The 23,403-nt window shown below is 37.5% G+C and overlaps 1 protein-coding gene across 11 annotated transcripts in view; it reads left to right on the top strand.

The window, feature by feature from the left end:
* DLC1 (DLC1 Rho GTPase activating protein) overlaps positions 1–23,403 on the top strand; it is a 271,834-nt gene that overhangs the window by 56,553 nt on the left and 191,878 nt on the right. For 9 of the 11 annotated variants that reach the window (XM_035550926.2, XM_035550879.2, XM_035550847.2 and 6 more), the window contains exon 2: positions 5,804–6,968. In XM_035550926.2, the coding sequence (XP_035406819.1) occupies positions 5,916–6,968 (1,053 nt within the window). In that variant the 5' untranslated portion in view covers positions 5,804–5,915. Of the gene's footprint in view, positions 1–1,661; positions 1,729–5,803; positions 6,969–23,403 lie in introns of all 11 variants that reach the window. The other 2 variants (XM_035550828.2, XM_035550867.2) reach the window with 1 other exon arrangement.

Here is a 23,403-nt window from a genome sequence, read left to right on the forward strand (position 1 = left end):
CCCCCAAAGGCTGTGCTTCTCACACCTGAGCCTTGGTCAGGATCCCCTCTGCCTTTGCTCACGTAAAACTCATCTCTGACTACAAACACTCTTTCCATTAGCTTAAAAGCATATCCATCTTGCAGTTCCCCAGTTTTTGCCCCCTCTGGCTTGCAATCATCATAACTGTCTCCTTCTAATTCCCATGTACGTAGTGGGTAACTATCAGAGTTATGCGACATTTTCTGTTGTTTTCTTTTTAAAAAGTTTACAAGTGATTTCTTATTTGAGTATTGTTATGCAGTTCAACCATTTTGTTCCTGATCTCTTTGTTTTCTTGTCCTGAAAACTCTTCTGACTGATGTTTCAACCCAAGTCAGTTCCTCAGACTTATCTCTGTGGGTTGTTAGCTTTTGATCTGAGGGTTGTGATCTGTTGACTTTTTTTTCCTGCTTGATTTATAGCCGGCTGGCAATTGGTGATGCATTGAAACAGTCTATTTTTAAAACCCTATATTATGTGCTGGTAGGAATTATTGCATATTGCACTTAGATCATACCTCTGTAATAAATGGCAATACTAAAGCCACACTGTCCACTGCAGGGCATCTATCTGGTGCATATTAAAGGCACAATTCAATATCATTCTAATATTAGTCTTTGGGAGAGTTTTGTGATTTTTCTTTTTAGTATTGCATGTTATTTTTTTTCAAGTATTGTGTCACAAAGTGAGGAACAAGAGTAATTCAAGAAAATACTTGTTTCATATGCTAGAATGTTTTGGTTTGTTTTGTAAAATAAAATGGCTGTATGTTGCCCATAACTGTTATTCATTCTCTCTTCAACTGTTATGGGACATGAGTATCACTAAAAACTTAGCCAATGGCTTGTAGTAATCCAAAATAATGCAATGTATCCTTCAGTTCTTACGCACCTACCATTGTATTATAACTACATCAGAAAATCCCTGTCTGTCCGGCTTTGTGGCTTTGTATGCAAAAGTATTAAGAATACTAAGTCACTGAAAGTTTTCCATTTGGATAATTCTTGTCAAGACAAACTTAGCACAATTCATATCAGTTATCTCACAGGTGACAGCAACTTCTTTAGGGTTTGTGAGATAGGCTATGGTCCTAAATGTTATATATGCAACATAGCTGCTAATATTAATTTTTCAGCATAAAAATACATTGACAAAGAAAATGTAAGGAAAAAGGTAGATTAGAATTTTTATTTTTGACACTTTCAATAGTTTTTGTTTTGAAAAAACAGCAGAAGCAGAAGGGGAAAGTTTTAGGTGGGCACTGTCTAATAAGCTATAGTTTCTCTATACTTATATTGCATTAATTATTGAGTCCTTTAAAAATAATATGCAGTGTACCAGAGTCAGTTTTAATATCTTGTTTACCTTAGTATAGGTAAGTCTTCTTCAGCTTTAAAATATGTGTGTGTGTGTATATATATATATATATATATATATATATATATAAAGTATGCATCACATACTTTCTGGAAAAAAAGCTGTTAAAATAGCCATAGCCTTTTACTAGTATTTATTTTCAATAATTTTAATTTTTGCAGCTACATGATTATCTTCTACATTTAAAAGAAAATAAGGGAATTGCATCAGGTATTCACTAGATGGATACCCTGCAACAAATATTCCTTATATTTATATTCCAGGAAATCAGTTTAGAATGATCTACACAAATGCACCACAAAGCCTGTTTATTTAGCAACTGCAGACAAGGTGAGTCCCCGCTTCAGTGAAATCCAATGAATGGTATGTATCCAGGAAATAAGAGAAGGAAGGACTGTAAATTCTAAAACAGAAGATATGTTAAAATAACTAGCTGAGCGAAGACCTAGAGGGTTATGTTTTATCTCAAATTATTTGTAAACAACATTCTGTCTCAGAGCTTGGTATGGAGTTACTGAAAGAGCTGAATGTAAGCCAGACCAGGAAGATGTGAGATGAGTTTATAGGAAACAGACCCTGTTCACTCAGACTTCCTTAAACAAAGTTTGCTGACCGGGGTCACAGACCAACAAAGATAAAATAATGATAACCAAATAAATATTTCTGCTTGATCTCAGTTGCTTACATGTGCCTGCTACGTAAAAAATGTAATGAAACAGCCTTTCATCTCAGTGTAAGTTTTTAAGCTAACACTTTGCCTTACTCTTTTGCAACAAAGATTTACATCATGTGCAAATAATTAGCAAAAACTGAATTTCACTTGGTGTGGTAGGGGTTGTACTGCCAGGGATGCTGTCGGGGTGTCCCCCTGCATGGTGATGGCTCACTGTGCCTGCCTTGCCGTAGCTGTCCTGTCCTGTGCCACTGTGGGGTGACACTGTCCCGTCTCATGGGGTGGCAGTTGCTGAGGGGCTCCACACTTCTTCCCTCACCACTTTCTCCACCATGAAAAAAAAAACAGGGTGGGCTCCTGTCTTGTGTCCTGGGAGGCTGAGGGGGACCAGAGAGCCCTGGCTGTCTGTCCCAGCCTCCCCTGAGTGGAATATCATGAGATAAAGAGAGGACGCTTCTCTGTCCCAATTTCAAAAGCCTCCTTGAAACAGTTTAATTTGAGCTGCTGAGGAAAAATCAGAAGAAACCTTCTTAAAGGAAAATATTAGACAATCTACTTATAGGATAGCCTACCAGTTCATCTCGTACAGGTTTTTACTCCGTGCTTTGTCTATTGCAAAGTAACTATAAGTTCCATGAGACTTTATGCAAAGCTTTCAAAACTGAACGCACAGAATGTTGTCCTGCTTTTCGTTTCCATTACGATTTACATTGAACAGAAAGGGGCTGCACATCAATAAAAAGGTAGGCAACAATAACAGGCAAAAAAGTAGGAACCCTTTCTTCTGCAAAGAGGCAGCACTCTTTTCTCTCTGGCAGAGGAAGCACAGTCATGAATCTTGTTCAGAGGTCTGGAGTGGTGGACCTTCCCAAGCACAGCTTATGTGAGTGCAAAGGAAATAAGTTACCCTCGTGTGGAGGTGGAAAAGAGAGAAAAGCTCATTGTTGGCCCATGACTATTGCACAATTGTAGCAGGGAAAGAATTTCTAAGCTGAATTGTAGCAGATAATGCAGCCTTTGGGGAGTGGAGGAGGGAGCTGAAGGGAAGTGAGCTTCCATCAAACTGGGGGCTCTCCACGTGCCAATGGAATGAGGGGGCTCTGGTGACTCGGAGCTGCCCAGATAGCAGGCGTGCGTAAGGTAATTTTTTCATGCTCGGCATTAACATAAGCTGATATTTTTAGAGAACAATGAAAGTGCCCTTGTCATATATTTATTTGTCTTGCATTTCAGGCAAGGAATTGGGTATTCTGCTTTTTAATCTTTTTTTTTTTTCTGCAGTCTACTAGGCACCCAAAACTAGTGATAGCACAAGTAAAACAGAAGGGTTCCTCAAGTAAAATTTGTTTTTCATCCCCCATGAAATATAACTCTCTACATCCAAAAAATGAGAAACAGTAAGGGATCTGTTCTCCCCTTTCTGTACACGTGTAACTCCATTTAACAGCAGCAAGATTAACACACGCCCTTTAACTCTCTGAATGCCTGCATGCTGCACACCATGAGCAGCCTAAATCTGAAGGAGGTGGATGCATGAATGCCATTAGGAAGTTGCCTTTTTTAACTTCTCACACTAGTCTTTTTTCTTGATATATATGTATTTTTGTCAGAAATTCCCATGCGTGGCTGTAGCAACTTTTTTTTTTTTTTTTATAACTTTTTTTAAGGGAGTTGGAGCTTAAGCAGAGCTTCTAGTAGGGGAGGAAGACAGAGGGAAGCTGCAAATGAATTGCACCCAGGTGCGACTTTTAGCAGTGCTAATGGAGGACAGCAGAAACCATAGAGCACCTTTTAGTAAACTTTAGTAAACCTTCAGAGGTCAAAACACAGCACTGTTGTCAAACCAATTAAATTGTTTCTGGAGAGCTTTATGGTCAATCAGAGAAAGGTGCAAGAGAAGTTAAATACATTTTAATTATGGGTCTGTAGTAATTTTGGACCATGCACAGTTAAATAGTAGGAGAATATAAATATGAAATGAAGTCAGAATAAGAGTGCAAATGCACTGCAAATTTATGCAGTAATCTGACTTTACACATCAATATTTAAGCTTGCTCTCATATTCAACCAGGAAAGAAAAGAGAAACTTAAAGCTGAATTAACTTCTTACTACCAAATTTTGCCTCTGAAAGCAGATAATTTTTTTTGGCCTGGCTGTGTGTGTTACTTTCCGTTTTCCTCTGCCTCCCACACGCTAATGACTTGTGCATGGAATTCTCTTACCCTATGAATATATTTTCTTTTTAAGCACAGTCTCCACAGAGGTGGAAAATGTGAATGTGAAACAAAACTTGCCATCCTCAGAGAAGGTTAAAAATCTAAGAGTGTGTACAACTCAGTCCTAAAAGTCACTCTGTCAAGACATAATTTACAGAGGTTTGGTTGCACGGGCATAATTCTGCATTTCCTTGAAGATGAATACTTTTATACCTTCGGGCGTGTGATTTGTCAACACAGCTTTGTAGCCTGGTGGGCAATCAGAATTTGTCTTAGTGGACTGAAATGACCCAGAACAAACTTAGTACTTAATCTTCTTTATTGCTGAAATCAATAAGCAGATCTGAGTGCTGACAGTTCTTATGTAGGGAGTGTAAAGTAGAAGCACCTGCTCCTTGAACCTCTGATATTTTATGGGCCGGAAGTTCTGCTTTGTTACTTGACAAAGAACATTTTATAATCCATAAATTAATGAGGTATTTTCTTTGTGTTAATTTGAACAAGCAATGTGACAAGATTAATGTATCTCAAATGTTATCATCTGGAAGTCAATGAAAAATACCTGTACAGTTGGGTGGGGACAGTGGGCTGTGGCAGACCCTGACAGTCCAGGTGAGATGCATGGTTGTGGCTGACCATGCTGGCTTACAAGTTACCGTTCTGGAGACCCCCTAAATAAGGGTTTAATCCCTTCCTTACATTAGTAGATCCTGAATATATTCACCAAGGTTGTCTTTGGTTTGGTTTGGTTTTAGTTTTTCCTTTTTTTTTTTTTTCCTCTGGGTTTTATGATGTTTTTGAGGTAAGGAATATGCTCAAACCTCAAATTAGTTTTCCTAGAGTTGTATTTTTTTCTATCACACAACAACTACTACTTCCTGCAGTTTCATGTAACATTTGTAACTATAACTTGTCCTGAAGAGAATGAAATGATCATTAAAATGAGAGCCTCTGAATGGCAAAAATTCTGGCCCAAAGCTACTCAAAAGTGGAGTGGTTATAACTTTGGTAAGATTTAGAATACCCCTTGAGTTTTGCCCTTTTTCTTTGTGAAACTGCCAAAGTACTTCTCCGGAGGGGTATCCCTGAATGAAGAAGAAATACAAAATGACTGTGTGCGCAAAGCAATCATAAGACATAATGCAATTTATGTCCATGGAAATTAATATCTTATGACAGACGTAGTGAAGAGAGTCGTTGTCAGAATTTGGCTCTTGAGCTACTTGCATATCCGTGTGCCTATTTATAACATTTTTGTTTACTTGATAATGGAGAATAATCAGAAAAAAGCTCTACTGAATTATGAGTACTGTCAAGTTTTGTATGAAAAGTATTAAAACTTTAAACAAAACAGTCTTCTAAATTCCTGTCCTTCTGGTCCCACAGACTTATCTTGCTTTTACACTTTTGTTTAAACTGTTCTTTCCCTCTTTTTCTTTTTAAATTTGGAGTTGATTCAATAACCTAGTCTTTTTTTCTTTTTCCTTATTTTATTTATTTTTTCATTTCTTGCAGATGTTAAAATGATGAAACCCTCTCTCCTTCTGGAGCAGCGCACAGCAGCCATGACATCTCCTTTGGTCCTCCATGGAAGGTACGCTGTAGCCTGCTGCTGAACTGTTATGACATGTCTCTAGCAATCAGAAAGAAAAGCTGGGAAGAGCATGTGACCCAGTGGATGGGATTGGCTTTGGAGTCTGTGGAGTATAATACAGCATGTCGTCACGGACTCGTAGCTGATAACTTGCAGACAAGTATGGAAAAAGATGAGGTTTTGAGTGTGGACCGGAAAGAAAAATGCGCTTCGTTTCCAGAATGCTGTCACAGTGGAGAGCCGATTGGCTTCCCTGCAAAGCAGCTTGGAAATGTTTCAAAGGAGGTGGATGAAAATGATAACCATGAAGATGAGGAGCATTTTCTGGAGGCCAGCACAGAAACTCTAGTCCATGTGTCTGATGACGATGATGACTATTCGACACTCAACCTGGATAGTGTTAACTACCACATCACTGCTGTTGGAAGGGAACCAGAAGCTGAAGAAAAGAATTTAAATGGAGCAGGCTCCTTAGCACAGATGGTACCAATGATGGAGGGTAACAAGGAAACTGAAGCATCTGGCATAATTGGGGATATTAGTAAGAAACCTGGTTGTGACATAGTTCCTAAAGAGGAGATGGAAGAAGACACTTGTGGCAGTATTGGAAAAAGCCTGGAGCTTTGTAATTATGAAGGCTTAAATGAAGTAGTAAGTGTAGAGAAAGAAAATCTTTCTAATTCTCCAAATGTGAAAGAAATTATTATGCCTGGGAAACAGCTGCTTCATACTGCTGTAATTGCACAACAGCGCAGGAAATCTGATGCTTTTAAAGATGGGCTTGGAAAGTCTGAGTGTAATGTGGTCGAGAGTGGGATTTCTTCTGATTCATGGACCAGCAGTGATAGACAACCATGTTCATCAGTGGAATCCAGCAACTGCCTTATGCAATCTTCTCCTTGCTCTCACATCCCAGCAGTGGAAAATGGTCTGGATGAAAGTGGTTTCACAGAACCTCAAGTGGCCCCTGAAAACAAATGCCTTTCAAATGTCAGTTCAGCAGAAGATATTCAGTGTTTACATTTAAGGAATCATTTGACCACACAAGAATATTCAGACAGTCAAGTGAAACTGCGCAAAAGAAAGGTAGGATGCTTGTAAACTGCAGAGGTTGTTTCCAGTGTTTTCCCCCAGTTTCTTACAAATGTGATTCTGTGACTTACTGATTGGAGATAAAATGTATTTTTCAGCCTTTTTTTTTTATTGTCAGATTTTTCTTCAAATAGTTTTGAGAAAAATGTGGCTATAGGTTTGAGTTTCAGAAACTTTTAAGGTTTGAGAATGGTTGAGCTATGAATTTGGAAATTCTTTTATGTTTACTTCATTGTGTTTATATATATATATTTATATGTTGCTCAGGGCTAAATGGATTAGCATCTTCAGTGGGTTTGGGTTTATTTTTATTTTTTCTGTTGCTATCAAGTATCATTAGCTGTTTTAGGAAAGAGATTGTGCCTAGAGGTTTGGAAATCTTATTCAAAAAGAACGGGAAAAAGTGGAACAAAACTGCAAGAGGAAAAAAAGACATGGAAAAATTTTACAGTAGTTCTTCAGTTTTCAGGTCAGCCCTATGAACAAAAACAAGTATTTCTGAGTTTGAAACAATGTAATTTTAAAGCAACCTGAGAAGTTACCCTTTCTACACAAAGTAAGGAAGAGTATCATTCCAAAACTTTTAATGTCCAGATTCCCCAGCAGTAAAGCTCCCATTGGCTTTCATGGAAGGAGTTTTGCTGGCTGTGGCACTACAGGATTCATCCTGAAGTCTGGCTTTCCCAGCTATGCTGCTAATTCTTCTTAATAACCAGTGTCTAATTGTTTACTCCTCCTTGCCTTTTTTTCATTTGACATAATCCATTTTTGTCTGTTTTTTATAAATCTGTTCTCTGTTAATTCTGGTGTTGTTTGTTGGTTCTGTTTTTCTTTTTTTTTTTTTTTAATCAGTTGTAGCGCCTCAGTAGTTGTTTCACTGAACCACAAATCCTAGAGCACAAACTCACATGTTCTAAAGTACTGTATGCCAACACAGCATCCTGAGTAGCTGGTCCTTGCTCCCTTGCATAATCCCTTTACTAAAGTTAACAGTCAAATGATATGGTTGGAAACTGTTTGTGACTTTTGCAAAAGGTTTCAGAAGCTCTCAAAGCCAGTCTTCCCTTAGTAGTTCATGCAATCACAGTTAATGTGCCGTTTGACTGATCTTGCAGTAGCTATGACTCAGAGTTACAACTAAAAAAACAGGATTAACCACATGATTAGCAATACCAGAAATGCTAAACACCCATCTGTAGGTAAAATTTCAATTTTTATTTTTTTAATTAATAGATATCATATTGGAAAACTAATTGATTATGATAACCGTAGTCTCAACTGCTTTTTCTGCATTTCCTTTTTTACTAAGCATAGTTGCTTATATTGATACAGACATGTCATATTGTTAGCAAGATTAATTTTTATAGTGTAGTTTCAAAACCTCATTCAAAAATGCAGATTCAGTTTCTTTTTATTATGTACAATCACTGTGCAGTGACTCTGCCCACATTAGCTCTCAGTGTAATATATACTTTGACTAGCTTTGATAATGCTGGTTCCTATGTATCTTCTTATTTCTTGTTTTGAGGTCATGCACTCATATTTTAAATGTAAGCTCAGAATTATATTTGAGAATATATTTGTGCTTTGTGTTTGTGTCATTAAATACTTAAACAAAATATATAGGTTCCAGGGAGACTGTAACAGTGAGAAACACTAAGAGAGCAAGTGAGCATAGAAAGAAGCAAAAAAAAAAAAAAAAAAAAAAAGAGTTGCTTCAGGGAAGGTTGAGAGTTACATGGCTGTAGCAACTGTGAAGCCATGTTTATAGTCAAGGGGGACAAATTCAGAAGGAGCAGATCTGAAGGAGTCACTTCGTAAAGCTTTGGTTTAAAGAACTCAACCAACAACTGCTTGGCAAAAGGGGAGAGAGATCTGTTGCATCTGGTATTATTTATCTCTAAGTTTGCAGGACACTTCTACAAACAATGTTCCTGCTTGTGGGATTTTATCACTTATATTTAATCATTCACTTTTACAAAAGGCTGTCTGTGTTGGTTATAATCTGTAATGAAAAATGTGCCTATGTTTACAAACTTTCCCTGAAAGCCACTTTTATAACTTTAACAAAACATTAAAAAAACAACAGACTTGAAACTGAATCCATCCATAAATGTCAAGTATTTGCTTTGCAGTGACAGGAAGACCTAAGGAATTGGGAATGGTATATAAAACCTTTTCTCTCAAGGTCAGCAGTTCACACAGTGAAGTCAAGGCCTAAAACACACCACTGTCTGATTAATGCTCAGTGTCAATTATAGTTGCACATAAATATGTGCTCGTAGAGGTCAGAATACTGGAAGAGGCAAATGGAGATGAATTGCTAAAGGTATCGGGGCACCCACACCTCAAGGTGGCACCCTGGGGGACCACAGAAAAGTGCTGAACTCAGGTACTTTGATGACAGCTAAGATCTTAGGACCTCTGAGTCAACATCACTTTGCTCTTGCTGGTACTAAATTCTTCTGAAAACCTGTTCCTCGTTAACATATTTTAAACTGCTTTTAATTGTGGCAACAGTGCATGACCTCTCCTCTTATCTTGTGATCTGCTGCCTTCAAACTGAAGCTGAGGTGAGACAGTGTGAATCTGTTGTGCTTGCTCTGCAGATGAATATAGGTTTGGGGGCTTAAGGGCTTAAGTTTAGCAACTTTGACCAACACTAGCTCCATTTCAGTAAATTGGTTTAGTCATGATGGATGTACTGACACTGCGGATGCTTTTTGCAGTCAGGTCCAGCTGTTACAGCATTCTTTGCTCCTTCAAGTCACCAGGGTTCAGATAGTTGAGGCACAGTGCTCTCTTCTCCTTTGCTTTCTGAGAAAGACTTCTTAAGCTTCAGAAGTAGGAAGAGCCTGAATTTAATTGTGATAAATTAATGATGATAAGTCTAAATGAAAAATCCCACAGTAATCAAACTTTCCTTTTTTTTTGTGTGTGTTGAGTAAAAGTCAATTCTGTTTATCTACAACATAAAGCTGATGGTTATTAATGACACACAGTAGCAAAAGCATAAATGGATTTATTAAATGTGGTTACACCAACCAGTCCCTACTGTATGCTGTCCTGGATTATATAAATTTTAGATTTAAAGCAATGACAATCGTACATTCTGATTTTCCAGAGATTTGAATAATCTTTGGAACAAATGAGCTCTAACGTTTTTAGCTCAGGGGAATACCGATAGCTCACATGTATGTTCATGTGTATAGTGCAATGGAGGTTTTAGAGAACAACTTTATGCAAAACCAGAAAGTATTGATTATTTATTCTCAAGGGCATACCACCAAAAGGAGAAAGTTTAGTTACCATAGGTTGATTGTAAAATGGGAAAAAAATAGCAATTACCCTGTAAAGAGCTTTGCAAATTTTTGCTTGTGCTCTGTTTTACACTTTCTCCAAGCTGCTCGTTTCATCAAGATTAGGGATAGGAAGCAAAATCTTTGGTGGGGACTACTGAGTAGGTGCACAAGTGCACCAGAACTGTAAAATGTTAGCTAAAATTGTTTTTCAACACTAAATAGCAAGGTGGGTTAAGGCACAGAGTTAAGAACCTCTCCTATGAAGAGGTGCACACAATTAAGAACAGTTTACTGAAAATCTGTAATTCATTGCAATAATTTAATACTTTTCAGTCTGCCATATTTTGTGTTCCAGACTGTAATGATATAAGAAAATATAAATTTGCTGCTTTGAAAACAGCCTTTTCCTCAGGCATCTCAAACCAATGTTCTTTTGCAGTGCTTAATAATGTTATTTTCATAAACCTGTGGGAGAAACAGAGAAAGACAGTATTTTTTGAGAACTCCGTAGAAAGAGCTTTCAAGTAAATCTTCTAAAAATAGGCTCTCTAGGACTTTTAAGTCATGTTTAAGATAGTTCAGATAAACTTTGGATCAGAGGATGAACTTTTGGTTGCTTATCTAAATTAAGTATTAATTCTGAAACTTTTGGGGTTCTCTTCTAATGTGAAACTTTTACTATGGAGATACTTGAGCATCTTTATCACTCAAGTGGTAAAGAGTAGTAATAAATTTTTGTAAGATTAATGGTGATAAAGTGCTGGCTGAACTTTACTGCACATAGTGCAGTGAAATTAGAAATCAATATGTAATTGATTTCAGGAAATGTTATGGATGTATTGTGCCAGATTTGAAAGTTATGTCAGCTCTATTCCTTCAAAGAAAAGATATAGCCTAGGATATTCCTTCAGGGAGAGCTAATTCGGTTATCAAAATAACTGGAGTATATTTGATTTTTTGTTAGTTTCTCTTCACATGTAATCTCAGACTGGATTAAGTTCATGAAGAGATTTTGGTTAAGTGACACTGAAAAAAGAAATGAAGTAACCAATCTTTTCAGTGCATGAATCCCACGTTACTCTTTTATGGGACTTCTACATTTAGTGTTATCTACTCATAACTCTTTCTGGTGGCCACCTTAGAAGCTTTCCAGTTTCAAATAGTTTATATTATCTCTAAGTCATTCCGAAAAGACTGGAGAGTATAACAATTAGGGCTATTCCCTAATGCTCACTATTATTGTTACTATTTTAAGCCACGTATCTAGATTAAATGCTATGTGTTCTGCAAAGGATACAGCCAGTATCAGTCGGTGTCAACAAGATGCAAATTAATTTAAAGAAAAGATAATAAGGATGGCAGTAAATGAAGAAAGAAACCCAGGAGTATGCAGGAACACAATTAAAAATGAGAATATGACTTACATGCTATAGCCTGACTTGGCCATAGGGAATCGAATTTACCTTATCATGAGATTTAGTCTGCAAATGTGGTTCAGCTAGACCAAGATGACAGCTGTAAAGGTTAGTAATTTTCAAAGTCAATTATTTTTACTTACATCTTTACAAAAAAAAGTGATGTATAAATGCATTTATTTTTCACAGTTTTTCTCACTATGTACTTTTTTAATAATTCTCTTGCAAATATTCTAGTGGAGCAATCCAACATGCAGAACATGATCTCCTACATTCTACAGTTATGATGATAATTAGAAATTCTGAAAATTTGGATAACAATGGTCATAAGAGACCAAGGCTCTGCAGGTTAAATCCAGACATTAAAAAAGCATTAATGTATGTCAGTGGAACTGCTGTGTTTTTTGGATGTGTTTAAGTGCCTTGCTGAACTTGGGTGTTGTAGTAATTTGTAACCTTAGAGACCACAGAAGCTAGTAACTGTAGAAGCACCTATCGCAGCAAAATTACTTTCAAATTATGGTTCTTTAACTATATTTCCTGTATAATTCAGATACGCACTTATGCCAGAATAGATTTGTTTTCATACATGGAGATGAATAATATCATCTTGGCATCTAGCAAATGTTTTTTTCTGAGTTTTGTGAAGGACAGTGGGAAATACGAATTGTGGAAATCTGGTATCTCTGTTCACAAAATGGTCATTCAAACAGTGGAAATCTTTTTTTTTTCATGTAAGGAATCTAAATTTGCTATTGTTCCACTTCCACATCTCTTTTCATTTTCAGACCTACTTTTTAAAGGTTTTAGGAAAGTATATATATATGTTTTTCCAAAGCCATAATGTTAATATGAGTGCTATCAAAAACTGATGAGAGATCTGAAGCCGCAAGAGCTTTTGAAAGGCTAGTTGTAAGCCACATGTCTCAGAGCTACAGTCTGTAGTATTAGTACAGTGGGCAACTGAAATCAACAGTTGCTTCACCACAAAGAATTTGCTGTATTTGCACATTGCTACTAAATGGTCATAATTTCAAGGCATCAGGAATAATCTGGCAAGAGCTGCAAGTAAAGCAAAATGAATAGTATGATTTCTTTAAAAACAAAACAAACTTAAACCATCTTGGCTGTCATGAATATTTCTCTTTTCTGCATTGAGAAGTTACTTCCTAAATTTACCATTTAATAATGAAGATATAGTACAAAAATATAAATCGACTAAAACAGTTGGATTGAATTTTTTTAATTTTGCATATTATCTATGGTAATTAGTAGAAAGTGGTGATCATAAAGCATTTCTGTTAATGTGATTAGATGACCATGAATTTACTCTGTTCCTCTCATGAAAATATGTATCTTAAATATTATCTCCATCTGGGAAGCTAAAGAATGCTTTCCCACAGACTTCCTTTGTGTTTGGACTGAAGTATGATGTATTCCAAACAATCTGAAAAGTATTTAAAACAAGCTCAGTACAGGATGGGATGATTGCCAGGCCATTACAGTATAACCTTTATGCAAATTTTAATTTGACACATTTTTGTGACAGTGTTCAGCAATAAATTTTAGAGGCTGCCAGCGTTGTCTAGACTGCAAACCAAGAGACTGTTGCACATCAAGTTATGCATTAGTTGGATTTCAGCTACCTAAAATGGTCATGAAAGTATTTGTATTTATATATGGTTCATAGTCACACACGATCACTCCACCAAAGCGATATTAGACACCTCTAGGGATCAATGCAGAGAACTTTAGTTTCATGCAGTAATACTCAGAAATTTCTAATCTTGTCTGGGTTCGAAATAATTCAATGAAAACTTTTTTAAAAATTTTCTTGTTTTTAAAATTAATTTTTAAGAAGTTGTGAACAGTAAAGGGCAATTATTTGCTGTTTGTAGACTATAAATTGCCAGTTTGAAGTCATAATAAATGAATGGACTAATGACCGACTTCCTAAAATGGCACGAGAATAGCAATTAACACCACATTTTTGAGGGAACTAAGCTAAGAAATGAGAAAGGAGCGGGCATAGTAGACAAAAATAAACGTATAGCTTCTGGAAATGTGAAGCAGAATTAAACCACTTGGGCAAAGCCTTCTGGAGTACATGGGGCATCACCACTGTCCACAATACGTTTTTCCATTGGTAAAAGCAAAATATAAGAAGAGGAGTTTGCTTCCTGGAACTGTTCATCCTGCATTTTCACCACCACGATGTTCACTTTGAATTAACAACTGAGAGAGAACAGAGATCTGAGAGGTGTATGGAGATACAGCTTCCATCAAAACCCAGGCAGTGGAGCAGTAACCTGGAAAGTCAGTATCAGAGCACGCCCTCTGTCTGTACTAGTAAGCCTTTGAAGCTGTAGCAAGAGCACAGCAGCTTTTTCAGCACACCTGTCTGTTGCAGACCTGCCCCGTGCTAAAACCAAAAGCTTCTCTGTTAGCAGTGCTGTGCCTGGGGAGGAGGCAGAGAAGAGCAGCCCACCCTGGCCAGCCCTGGGAGCTGAGGCTTTGCAGCAGTGGCATCTTTGCCACTGCTGTTGAGGAGTATTTGGCCACATTAGTATGGTGGTGGGTAAGTCCACAGGCATCTGACCAATTCCAGTAATTAAAAGCAAAGAAAGCAATGAAGCCCCCATGGGTTGAACTGCAGCAGGGTGGGAACAATCTGCAAAATGTTTTCTGCAGGTTTTCTTATGCTCACTTCCCACCTTGGTAGTACCTTTGCTCAAAAGCTACCTAAAAATGTGTTGCTCATGCTCGTGTCATTCTACCGCACTCTCTCTCTCTCTTAATGACACTGTAGGAGGTTTGTGGAGACGAGGGGGTCTATGCCACAGATAGGGTGTATTGAACATTTTACGAAACGAAACAATACTGTTTCTGCTGCCAAAAAACATTCCAGACTCTGAAGGATATGGCCTAAAATGGTTATGAATTCAAATTCAGAAGGATATTCTTTCTCCTGGGAAAAAAAATGTGAGCAGCAATACAGCTCTCTGTATGTATGCATGACTGTGTGCATGTGCTGGGGTAAATGTATGACAAATGTAAACCAGATCCTTAGTCTCCTTCATAAGTCTGTCTTAGCTGATGTCTCGTGCTTTTACAACAGTAGAACACAATGAACTTGGCTTATACACACAGAGTTAATGAAAAATTGGCTCACTGTAATGTGAGGATGTCCTTCAATAATGTGCCCTGTTACAGCAATAACTTTCATATCTTAAGTTTCACATTGTTTTTGCAGTCTCACCTTACGTAAGAGTTAAAATAGCAAATGCAATACATAAAATATTTATGTTAAATGGAAGTTTGTTTATCCTTTCCCGTGGGATGCCTCCTTCCCAAACATTTTTGCACATAGCAGATTCAATTAAACAAAGGTTTCTATTTGGATATCCTGAGTGTCTTACTCATTTGGGTAGCTTTTTTTTAGCCTAAAATATATTATCTAATATATCTACTTTAATAATGATAAAAACCTTTAAGGAGCTGATTCTGTTGTACTACAAGTTTTAATCTCTTGGCTGGTATTATCATTCTCCTTAAAAGGTTTACACACACTGATGATATCATGCACATTGATATGTGTGATTCATGGCTGTATGGTATGAGGGCATGAAATACATGAAAAATCAGCAGTGCTAAAGCTTATGGCTTGTGCAGCACATAACTTTGAATATATTTTGGAACAAAAATTGACATCTTTCACTGCGATGGAAATGAAAGAGCATGGCCACAAGCAAAAATTTGGGAATGTAAACTAAGCTACTTTCCTACACCCAGATTTTCTGAAACCATCCACTTTTCTTCTGCTAAATGCCAAGCTGTATTTATCTCACACAAATTTCATGGTAACTGTATGTGTACATCACACCTCACTGCATCCACTGAATTCATTCCAGCACTGTAAACTCACCTATTTACAAAAATTCCCTACTGCATGAGAGATGGTGACGAGCTGCTGTGGTAGATGAGCATAGTATCCTGTTCAGGCTTTACACTTATATAGAAGGTAAAATAGCAAGGGAGTGGAGAAGAGAAGAAATAGGACAAACAGGACAGAAATATGGAGAGATTGTTATATAGGTGGGGGAAAACTGGAAATTGAGTAGGTGAAAATTAGTTGATTTTCCCACGTAGAGTGATTGTTCAACTCTTAGCTGCACAAAGCTTTCTCAGTTCACAGAAGTACCTCCTGAATGATCTGCTTTCAAGCCTTCCTCAATACTGGCAGTAGTAGTCACAAACAATTTGGGGAGAAATTCCTCCATAGCTGTTCCTTGATTAAGGTTCTTGTGGATAAATATTCTGCAGAAGTTGTAATTTAGCAAATTTCACAAACATTCTAATAAGCCTTTAGAAAAGTCATATTGCAACTGCAGGTTCTTTTGCAATGTGTGTTTTAAATCAGTAGTGTTTTTGCAGACCGAAGCCTACGAACAGTTATGACTGTGGGGGAATCAGCTTTAATCAGATTCAGAAGAAAAACATATATTCCTGAATCCTGCTGTCTTGGGGATAGTAACAAAAGCCTAAGATCAGAATGTCAATTAATTTTTTTCTAGGTCATCCACACTTTCAGTCAGACAAAAATGTTATTCTTTATCTTATCTGTACTCTTCTTGTCAGCATGTTAAGATCACTAATTCTTCCCTTTCACTCCTGCCTTTTCAGAAACTCTGATTAATTTTTATCTTCATTTCACACCTTCATCTCTGTGTGGCAGTATTAAACTTATAGAGCTTGTTTCTCCTCATGTATGTGAGTGAAAGATCACTCAGTGACTTGAGAATACTGTGTATTTTTCTCCTTGTGAGCATCATCATTTTATAGGGTTTCATTGCAGACTTAAGGCAGCAGCAACGCAGAGTCACGGAGTCCCGTGAACAGGTTAGGAAGGGAATATAAAGTTGCTGGAAGAAAAGATGAGCAACTTCCATGACTTGTACTCTGCCTTGGTATGATGGATAGAGCTATTCCAGACATCATTAACAGTAAGATTCGTAGTACCTTTGCCCAGCCATCACTTTAACATTTGGGCCAAATCTCTACCCAAATCCTCTTATGAGGCTGTCTAAGATGATCTGACACACACACCAGAGAAAAAAAAAAAAAAAGTGTCTTCTCAGGACTTCATCAGCAGGGATAGCCTGTAGTGTCTTGGTCCCTAGTTTTGGACTAGTCCTTTCCATTACGCTTAGTGATGCTTGCACCCCGAGAAAACACTTCCTGGAGGACAACCTGTCCATGTCAACAGCATTGCCTCATGGAGCATAATGATGAGGGTTTAAATGTCAGCAGGGACGATTGCCTTAGGGTTTAAATAGAAGCTTTATTTTCTAACCCCAGTGTTCAGCAGGAGTGTTTACCAGCAGCAAAGCATAATTGCAGAGCTTTGATCTTTGCTTTGAAACATCTTTTAAAGTGTAAAGAAAACTCATCTATGCTGAGAACAGCATTAGAGGCTATTTCTGGAGTTAGACCAGGATTCTGAAGGTGAAAGGACACTTCTGCAGTTCTCTCAACAAGTCCCTGGGAAAGTTAAAAATAAGTCTTGCTGTTTAAAAAAAAAAAAAAAATTGGCACTTGTTATTTGAGAAAATTTCTTTATTCCAGGAACTGCCTCATGTAGCAGAAATTTATTTACCATCTGTGTAGACTTGAAAAATTTTCCATCTTACCAGATACACAACTGAAATAGAAACAGATTTTCCGTCCCTATGCTTTCCACCGACCTCTGCTTTAAGAGAGTGTCGTTTTGAAAACTTAAGGCATTTTTGTGTTGACCGAAGTGGGATAGTGCAATTATAGCCAATCTGTTAAACCCTGAAGTTCTGCTGGTGACCTCAAGGGAAGTCACCTTACTGTTGCTAAAGCACGTCATTTGGGGGAGGGAAAGGAGGAGTTTGCAGAGCCAGTAGCTGAAAATATGTTCTTGTTTTAATTACTGTTACAGCTGTTTTAATTACTGTTACAGTACTGACTTCTAATCAAAAAATAGTCATTTGAGAAACAAATTGTTTTCATTTGGGTACAGATGTACTTCCTTAATTTCAGAGCTCTGCAACTGCAGGGGGAGGGGAAAAAAAGGTTAAAACAATTGCTGAATCTAGAAGTAACTTGTCCTTTAAAATGCAGAGCAACCTGTCTGTTTGTACCTCTGCGTATCACTCCTGAGTGCTCACATGAATACTCAGGCCAGAAATGATCACAAGCAATTCCTAAGGGAGAGGGAAAAAAAAAAGTCACTGAGGAGCAGATGTCAGAGTAGGCAACTGTAACTTTTGTTTGCAATTCCTGCTTTTTTTTTCCTTTCAGTTATTCTGTGGGTATGTTTTACTTCTGTGTTTATGTGCGCTGAGGATTCTCAAGGACCACTGTGGCTGATTCTTATTTGAGGCTGAGATGTCTTTTGATCTCATCTACTGAAATAATACTTGTGTGAGGAACAAGCTTGGTGTGAAAGGCAGGTGTAAAAACTTCCTCTTTGAAGTCCAGTGTGTTGATTTGATAAAGTATAAACTATCTGTTGTTATTATCACATTTTTTTTCTGCCTTATCTATTTTTACCATCCTCAGTGTTCACTAGGTCTGGCTGAAGGGACTTAACCTATATTGGCCCATCACAGATGCTTTTGCTCTCATTATTCTGAGCCTTTGAACTAGTAAAATTTTATGAGATATGCCATTGCTTTAACTGCAAGTATTTATTACCCAACCCTTTAATCCGACAGTTTTGATCTGTATTTTAAACTACACTCTCTTTTTTGGATTTTTATATAACATTACTACTTGACTGCTCGTGGTTAGGTAAGCTATGTTATATTTAAGCAAATTTATCATATAATGGTTAAAATGAACATGTGTGAATTGTAAGCCATTCTATGTTCTTTCCTGTTGCTTATAAGTAACCTACCATCCCAAAATGAGGAAACTAGAATTTATATTCTCAGCGTGCAATGGCATGTAAAATTCAACAACCTCAATGGTAAAGTGTGAGTTGCAGTTCCTAAAGGAGCAGTTTTTCTCACTGTTTTCAGTTAGGTTTGTGCTAGTGGGTTAGGGCACGTATCTATTGTAGTGTTTTATACTGGGCCAGGAGCATGTTTTTGAAGTGAGTTTGCTGATTGATGTGATATAAAGTGTGATAGATGATGTTGTGGAGCAGGCTCAGAACATGCAAACTGGATTCCTTTTGGTGGTCCACTTTAGTATCTTGCATTAGCTTCATGGCTGAGTTGACTGACGGTAATGCAGTGCTCCACAAAGAAAAAGATGTATTTTAAGATGGCCATTAGCCAGGGAAAATTCTTCAGATATTAGAAAGAAAAAAAGGACCTCAAAGGGTAGCAGATGCACATCTGCACAGTGCAGCAGGTATAGGTTTAAAGAAGGAAATGTGAAATTCCTGCTCCGTTCTCAGTACTGGTCACAGCATCATACACCCGCCATTTGCGGCATGAGGGTATTGCAAAGCTTTCCAGTCTGTCCTCCATTCCTGGCAAAACTGGCTGCAAGACATGTAGCTGTTATGACTGGACAAAGTTAACTACCAACAAATCTTCTCAAGAGAGGTTTTTAAAAGAGGTCAATATGCTGCAGTTTCCTTGTAGATGCATCTGATAAATATTCCCTGGTAGAAAAATATGGGTTCATGACTCAAGATTAAAATTTAGCCCCTAAGCAAACTTGGCAGTCTCTTGAGGTTTTTATACTACAGTTTTTGTTTCAGCTGTCTGAAATGCATCAGATCCAATGTAAAACTAGGGAAGAATATTTTCCCCCTGTGCTTGTGCTTTCTAGTTCTCTCGCTAATTCCCAGTAGTCTTGTGGTAATTTGTTCACTCTGTTGGCCAGCTGTTCAGCTCTCCATGAATGCATCCTCCTGATGTGCATTTCCCAGAGTTTTACAAGTCAGTGTCCTACTGCACTTCAACATAAAACATTGTCAAAAACAAAACTATATACTGCAGATGATCTAGACAGGGAACATAATGCAAGTATAATCAAACTCAGTCTGAAGAAGTGATGAGTGAGAAAGGAATGAGCATTACATAGTGTAAATGCTTAATTGATTTAATATGTCTGAAATGGAAATAGAGAGGCTAGGTCTTATATACTACCTTTCTTTTACTTTCTTAATTACTGCCTGTAGGAGAAGGGAGCTATTTGCTCATCTATTACTATTCTGTAGGCCCTTGATAGTAGGACTCTATGGAAAGGTAGTTAATATCCCCCACCGTTGCCATAAAGATTAGCTCCAGTCTTTGGTAAGGACAGAATTGTGTGCTACAAAGGTGTGGTTTGGTTGTACAAGGGAAAGAGAAAGTGTGTGAGCAGACTGAAACAGAAATAGCTAATTTGTTCCCTAATACCCATGGAACACATTTTTCACCAAAAATGGCTTGTGGGATTACTAAAAACTAAGTGTTAAGGGAGCTGAAAACAGGGATGGTTTTACCCCTGGTATTACCCCAGGATCTTCAAGACAAAAGAGAAATTCAATAGCTAGAGTTTATTGCTCTCTCCTGGTTATCTCAAGGCTTTTGTATTTTCTTTGGTATCAAATATGCAAAGGAAATACTTGTATACAGTTTTGTTTTAAGACTCATGTTTATTTTGAGCCCTAACATTTGATTCAGTGGTATACAGTGCTTGGATTCAATTTGAAATATAATTCTGTACAGACGGGGGGAAAAAAAGGAACAACAAAAAAAAACTCTTGTGTATAGAATTGTTTAATGGTAAGTATGGCTTATAGTGGATATTTTGGATTTGGGCCATTTATCTAGTTAGGATGCTCTTTTATTTAACACTGCCAAAGATTTACACCCAGGTCATAATGCCAGCAAGCATAGCAATGTGGTCTGTGACTTAACCCAGTAATGCACAAGGATCCTCCATGTGTTGGGAGGAATCTCTGGCATCTACTTCATTACCTTGTCGGTCATTGTGTGCCTGAATGGTTCCCATTACTCCATGACAAATAGTGAGATTTGTCTTCTCTACCATGACGAAAGCATAAAATCTTCTCTCTTTCTCTGGGAGCCTCCATGTTGTATGCATATGTATTATATGGCAGTGGTTTTGATCATTTTTGGCAGTGTGTGGAACAGTTGCTTTGTGATTATATCACTTTGCATGCTCTGTAGGGAAATAAGATAAGCATTCATTTGCTCTAGTTCAGTCTGTCCTCTAGAAATGATCTCCATCTGCATCTTACTTTTGTCTTTTAAAAGGCAGTATGAGAGTTTCTAGAAATATTCATTATAGAAGCTTTTTGTTAAAAACTGTATATCATTTTTATCACATAATCTCCAGTAAACATCCTACCTTGTTGATTTGTTGTTTAGAGAGACTCTAGCTCAAACTTAGCACACTGGGAGAAGAATTACTGATAGCAACATCAGTGCAGTCATGAACAAATCAAAACAGGGAAGTCCTGTTATTTATTCTGAATCAAAGGCGCTGGTGTGTTAGGGCTGGAGAGTTCTTTGAATTCCAATACATCTTTAAACCTTGAGGGTATACCATGTAGTCAAAATGGGCATTTATGTGTATTTTCACTTATTATGACAGTAGAATCCTATTAATTACGTAACTTACAAAAGTATTATCCCAGTCATAATAATATAATGCACGGAAAATAAGACAAAAAATTGAAAAAGAATTTGGCCATATCATGGGTATTTTTGTGAACCTAAGCCTGTGACTGACCTTTGGTAGCCAGGAATTTTGAACTCTCAGGAAAATCTGTTAATAAATAACCATTTAATTGATTTTTTTTTTTTTTAATTAAAAGCTTCCTCTGGAATAAAATAGTAGTGTTCCTATCAGGACATGTGATCTTTTAGGAGTGTTCTGATTACTTCTGCCAGATATTTTAAGGAAGTTGTTTTGATAGTCACCAGAGCCATCCACATTTCCTTGTTTCCTAGAATGTCAGAAAAGATGCTTTCTCATTAGTGATGGAGATATTTTTGCTGAGCTGTATCCACTGTCAAATGAACTGCCTCACCTGGGACAGGATATGTCCAGTCCTGTGGGGAGGCAGCAGCAGCAGCACAAGGGCTGGGTATTTTGGCTAGGAGACAGAAAAATGACAAATCTGGAAAGTTGCTTATTTGTCTGTCACTTACTGCTGTACCTTCACTATCCATATCCATGGAAGTTACACAGAAGAATCCTATTCTTTGTTACCTGCTGCACTCATTGTGCATGAAAATTGCCCTATCACCTGTTTATAAAAACACTGAAAGGGTTTAGTGACTATGTGAAAATATACTGCTAGCAGGCCAGAGAAAAATTCCCAACAAGAAAGAGATCTCTAAGGTTAACATTTCACTTAAAAGAACTGCTTTATGGGAGCCAGGGCTCCTACAATTAGACAGTCTCTGCTAAGTTATGCTGCAATGGAATTTACTAACCGGAAAGATAATGCTTTTTCCTTGAAAGAAAAACTCAAAAGATTTGATAATTAGCCCTCAGAGGAGTCCATTGGTTGTTTCACAGCTGTGGAAAAAAACAGTAGAGACCTTATTTATTGACCTAGCTATCTGATAAATCGGGAAGAGATCAGTGTCATGGAATCTTTTTGAACAGACCACCTCCTGACACTGGGAAAGATCCAGATGAGGTCAAAACCCTCAGCTTCCTGTCTCAGAGAGGAAAAGGGGAAAAAAAAAATCTGATAAACATAAAGCTACACAGAGCTGCTTTGGAAGTCTCTGGAGATGAAGAGAGGTGGGGGTAGAACATTTAAAAAAAAAAAAAACCCACTTGTTAAATTTATCAAGACAGTACGTGCATTCAACAAATATCAAGAAAACTCTCATTTACATTTTTCCGGTTTGATTACACTGTCAGAACTGAGCCTGAAACATGAGAACCAGTAATGCAACATCCCCCACAGACACAGTCATAGTGAACACAGTTCTTACCCCACTAACTAGAGCATTCAATACACTTCCAAATTTTATCACTCCAGGGATACATCAGAGAAGCAGGATTAAAAACAGAGGGGAACTTAGTCGAGCGGCCAGTGCTGTTGCTTAGCTTCAAGTCCTGGTTTAGCCTTAGGAGAAGCGCTTCTCCTGCCTATCATTTTCACATCCTTAAAATGGAATTAAAATCATTTTCCCTTGTCACAGAGTACTAGGTGGTTAAATATATTAAAAAGATGCACAGAAACGTTGTAGTAATAGGAGCCATACAATTATCTGAGATACATTGGTAGAATTTCCTTAGAAGTTTTGAAAGCTAATTTTCAGTGTTGCAGTATTGCTTCTGCTTGTTGTACTCCCTCACATTCCATATTAAAATTCACACTTTGATCCCTGTGAGGACAAGTCTTGTATTTTTGCAGCAACTGTGCATCAAATCATACTTAGATGAACTTCTGATGCTTGCACAGTCCCACACAAAGTAACCTGTAGGTGTGCTCTTACACATTTGCACGTGCTTCCTGAGGTCTTCAAACAGCAGTTTGAGGAAAATACGTTGCAATTTTCCTAATGCCTTTTTCTGCAATTTTTCTCTGTAAGCAAACGTTCATCTCAGCTCTCTATTCATCTCTTTTCTTTTCAGGAATTGAATAAAAGCCTAGCCTTTTCTGATGGTATATACATATCAATACGACTATTGAACTTAATTGCACATTTAGAGACATTTATCCTCCTAGGCATAAACACCTCTAGTGGCAGC

Source organism: Cygnus atratus, chromosome 4 (assembly GCF_013377495.2).
Source record: "Cygnus atratus isolate AKBS03 ecotype Queensland, Australia chromosome 4, CAtr_DNAZoo_HiC_assembly, whole genome shotgun sequence".
In the NCBI taxonomy this organism is placed as follows: Eukaryota; Metazoa; Chordata; class Aves; order Anseriformes; family Anatidae; genus Cygnus; species Cygnus atratus.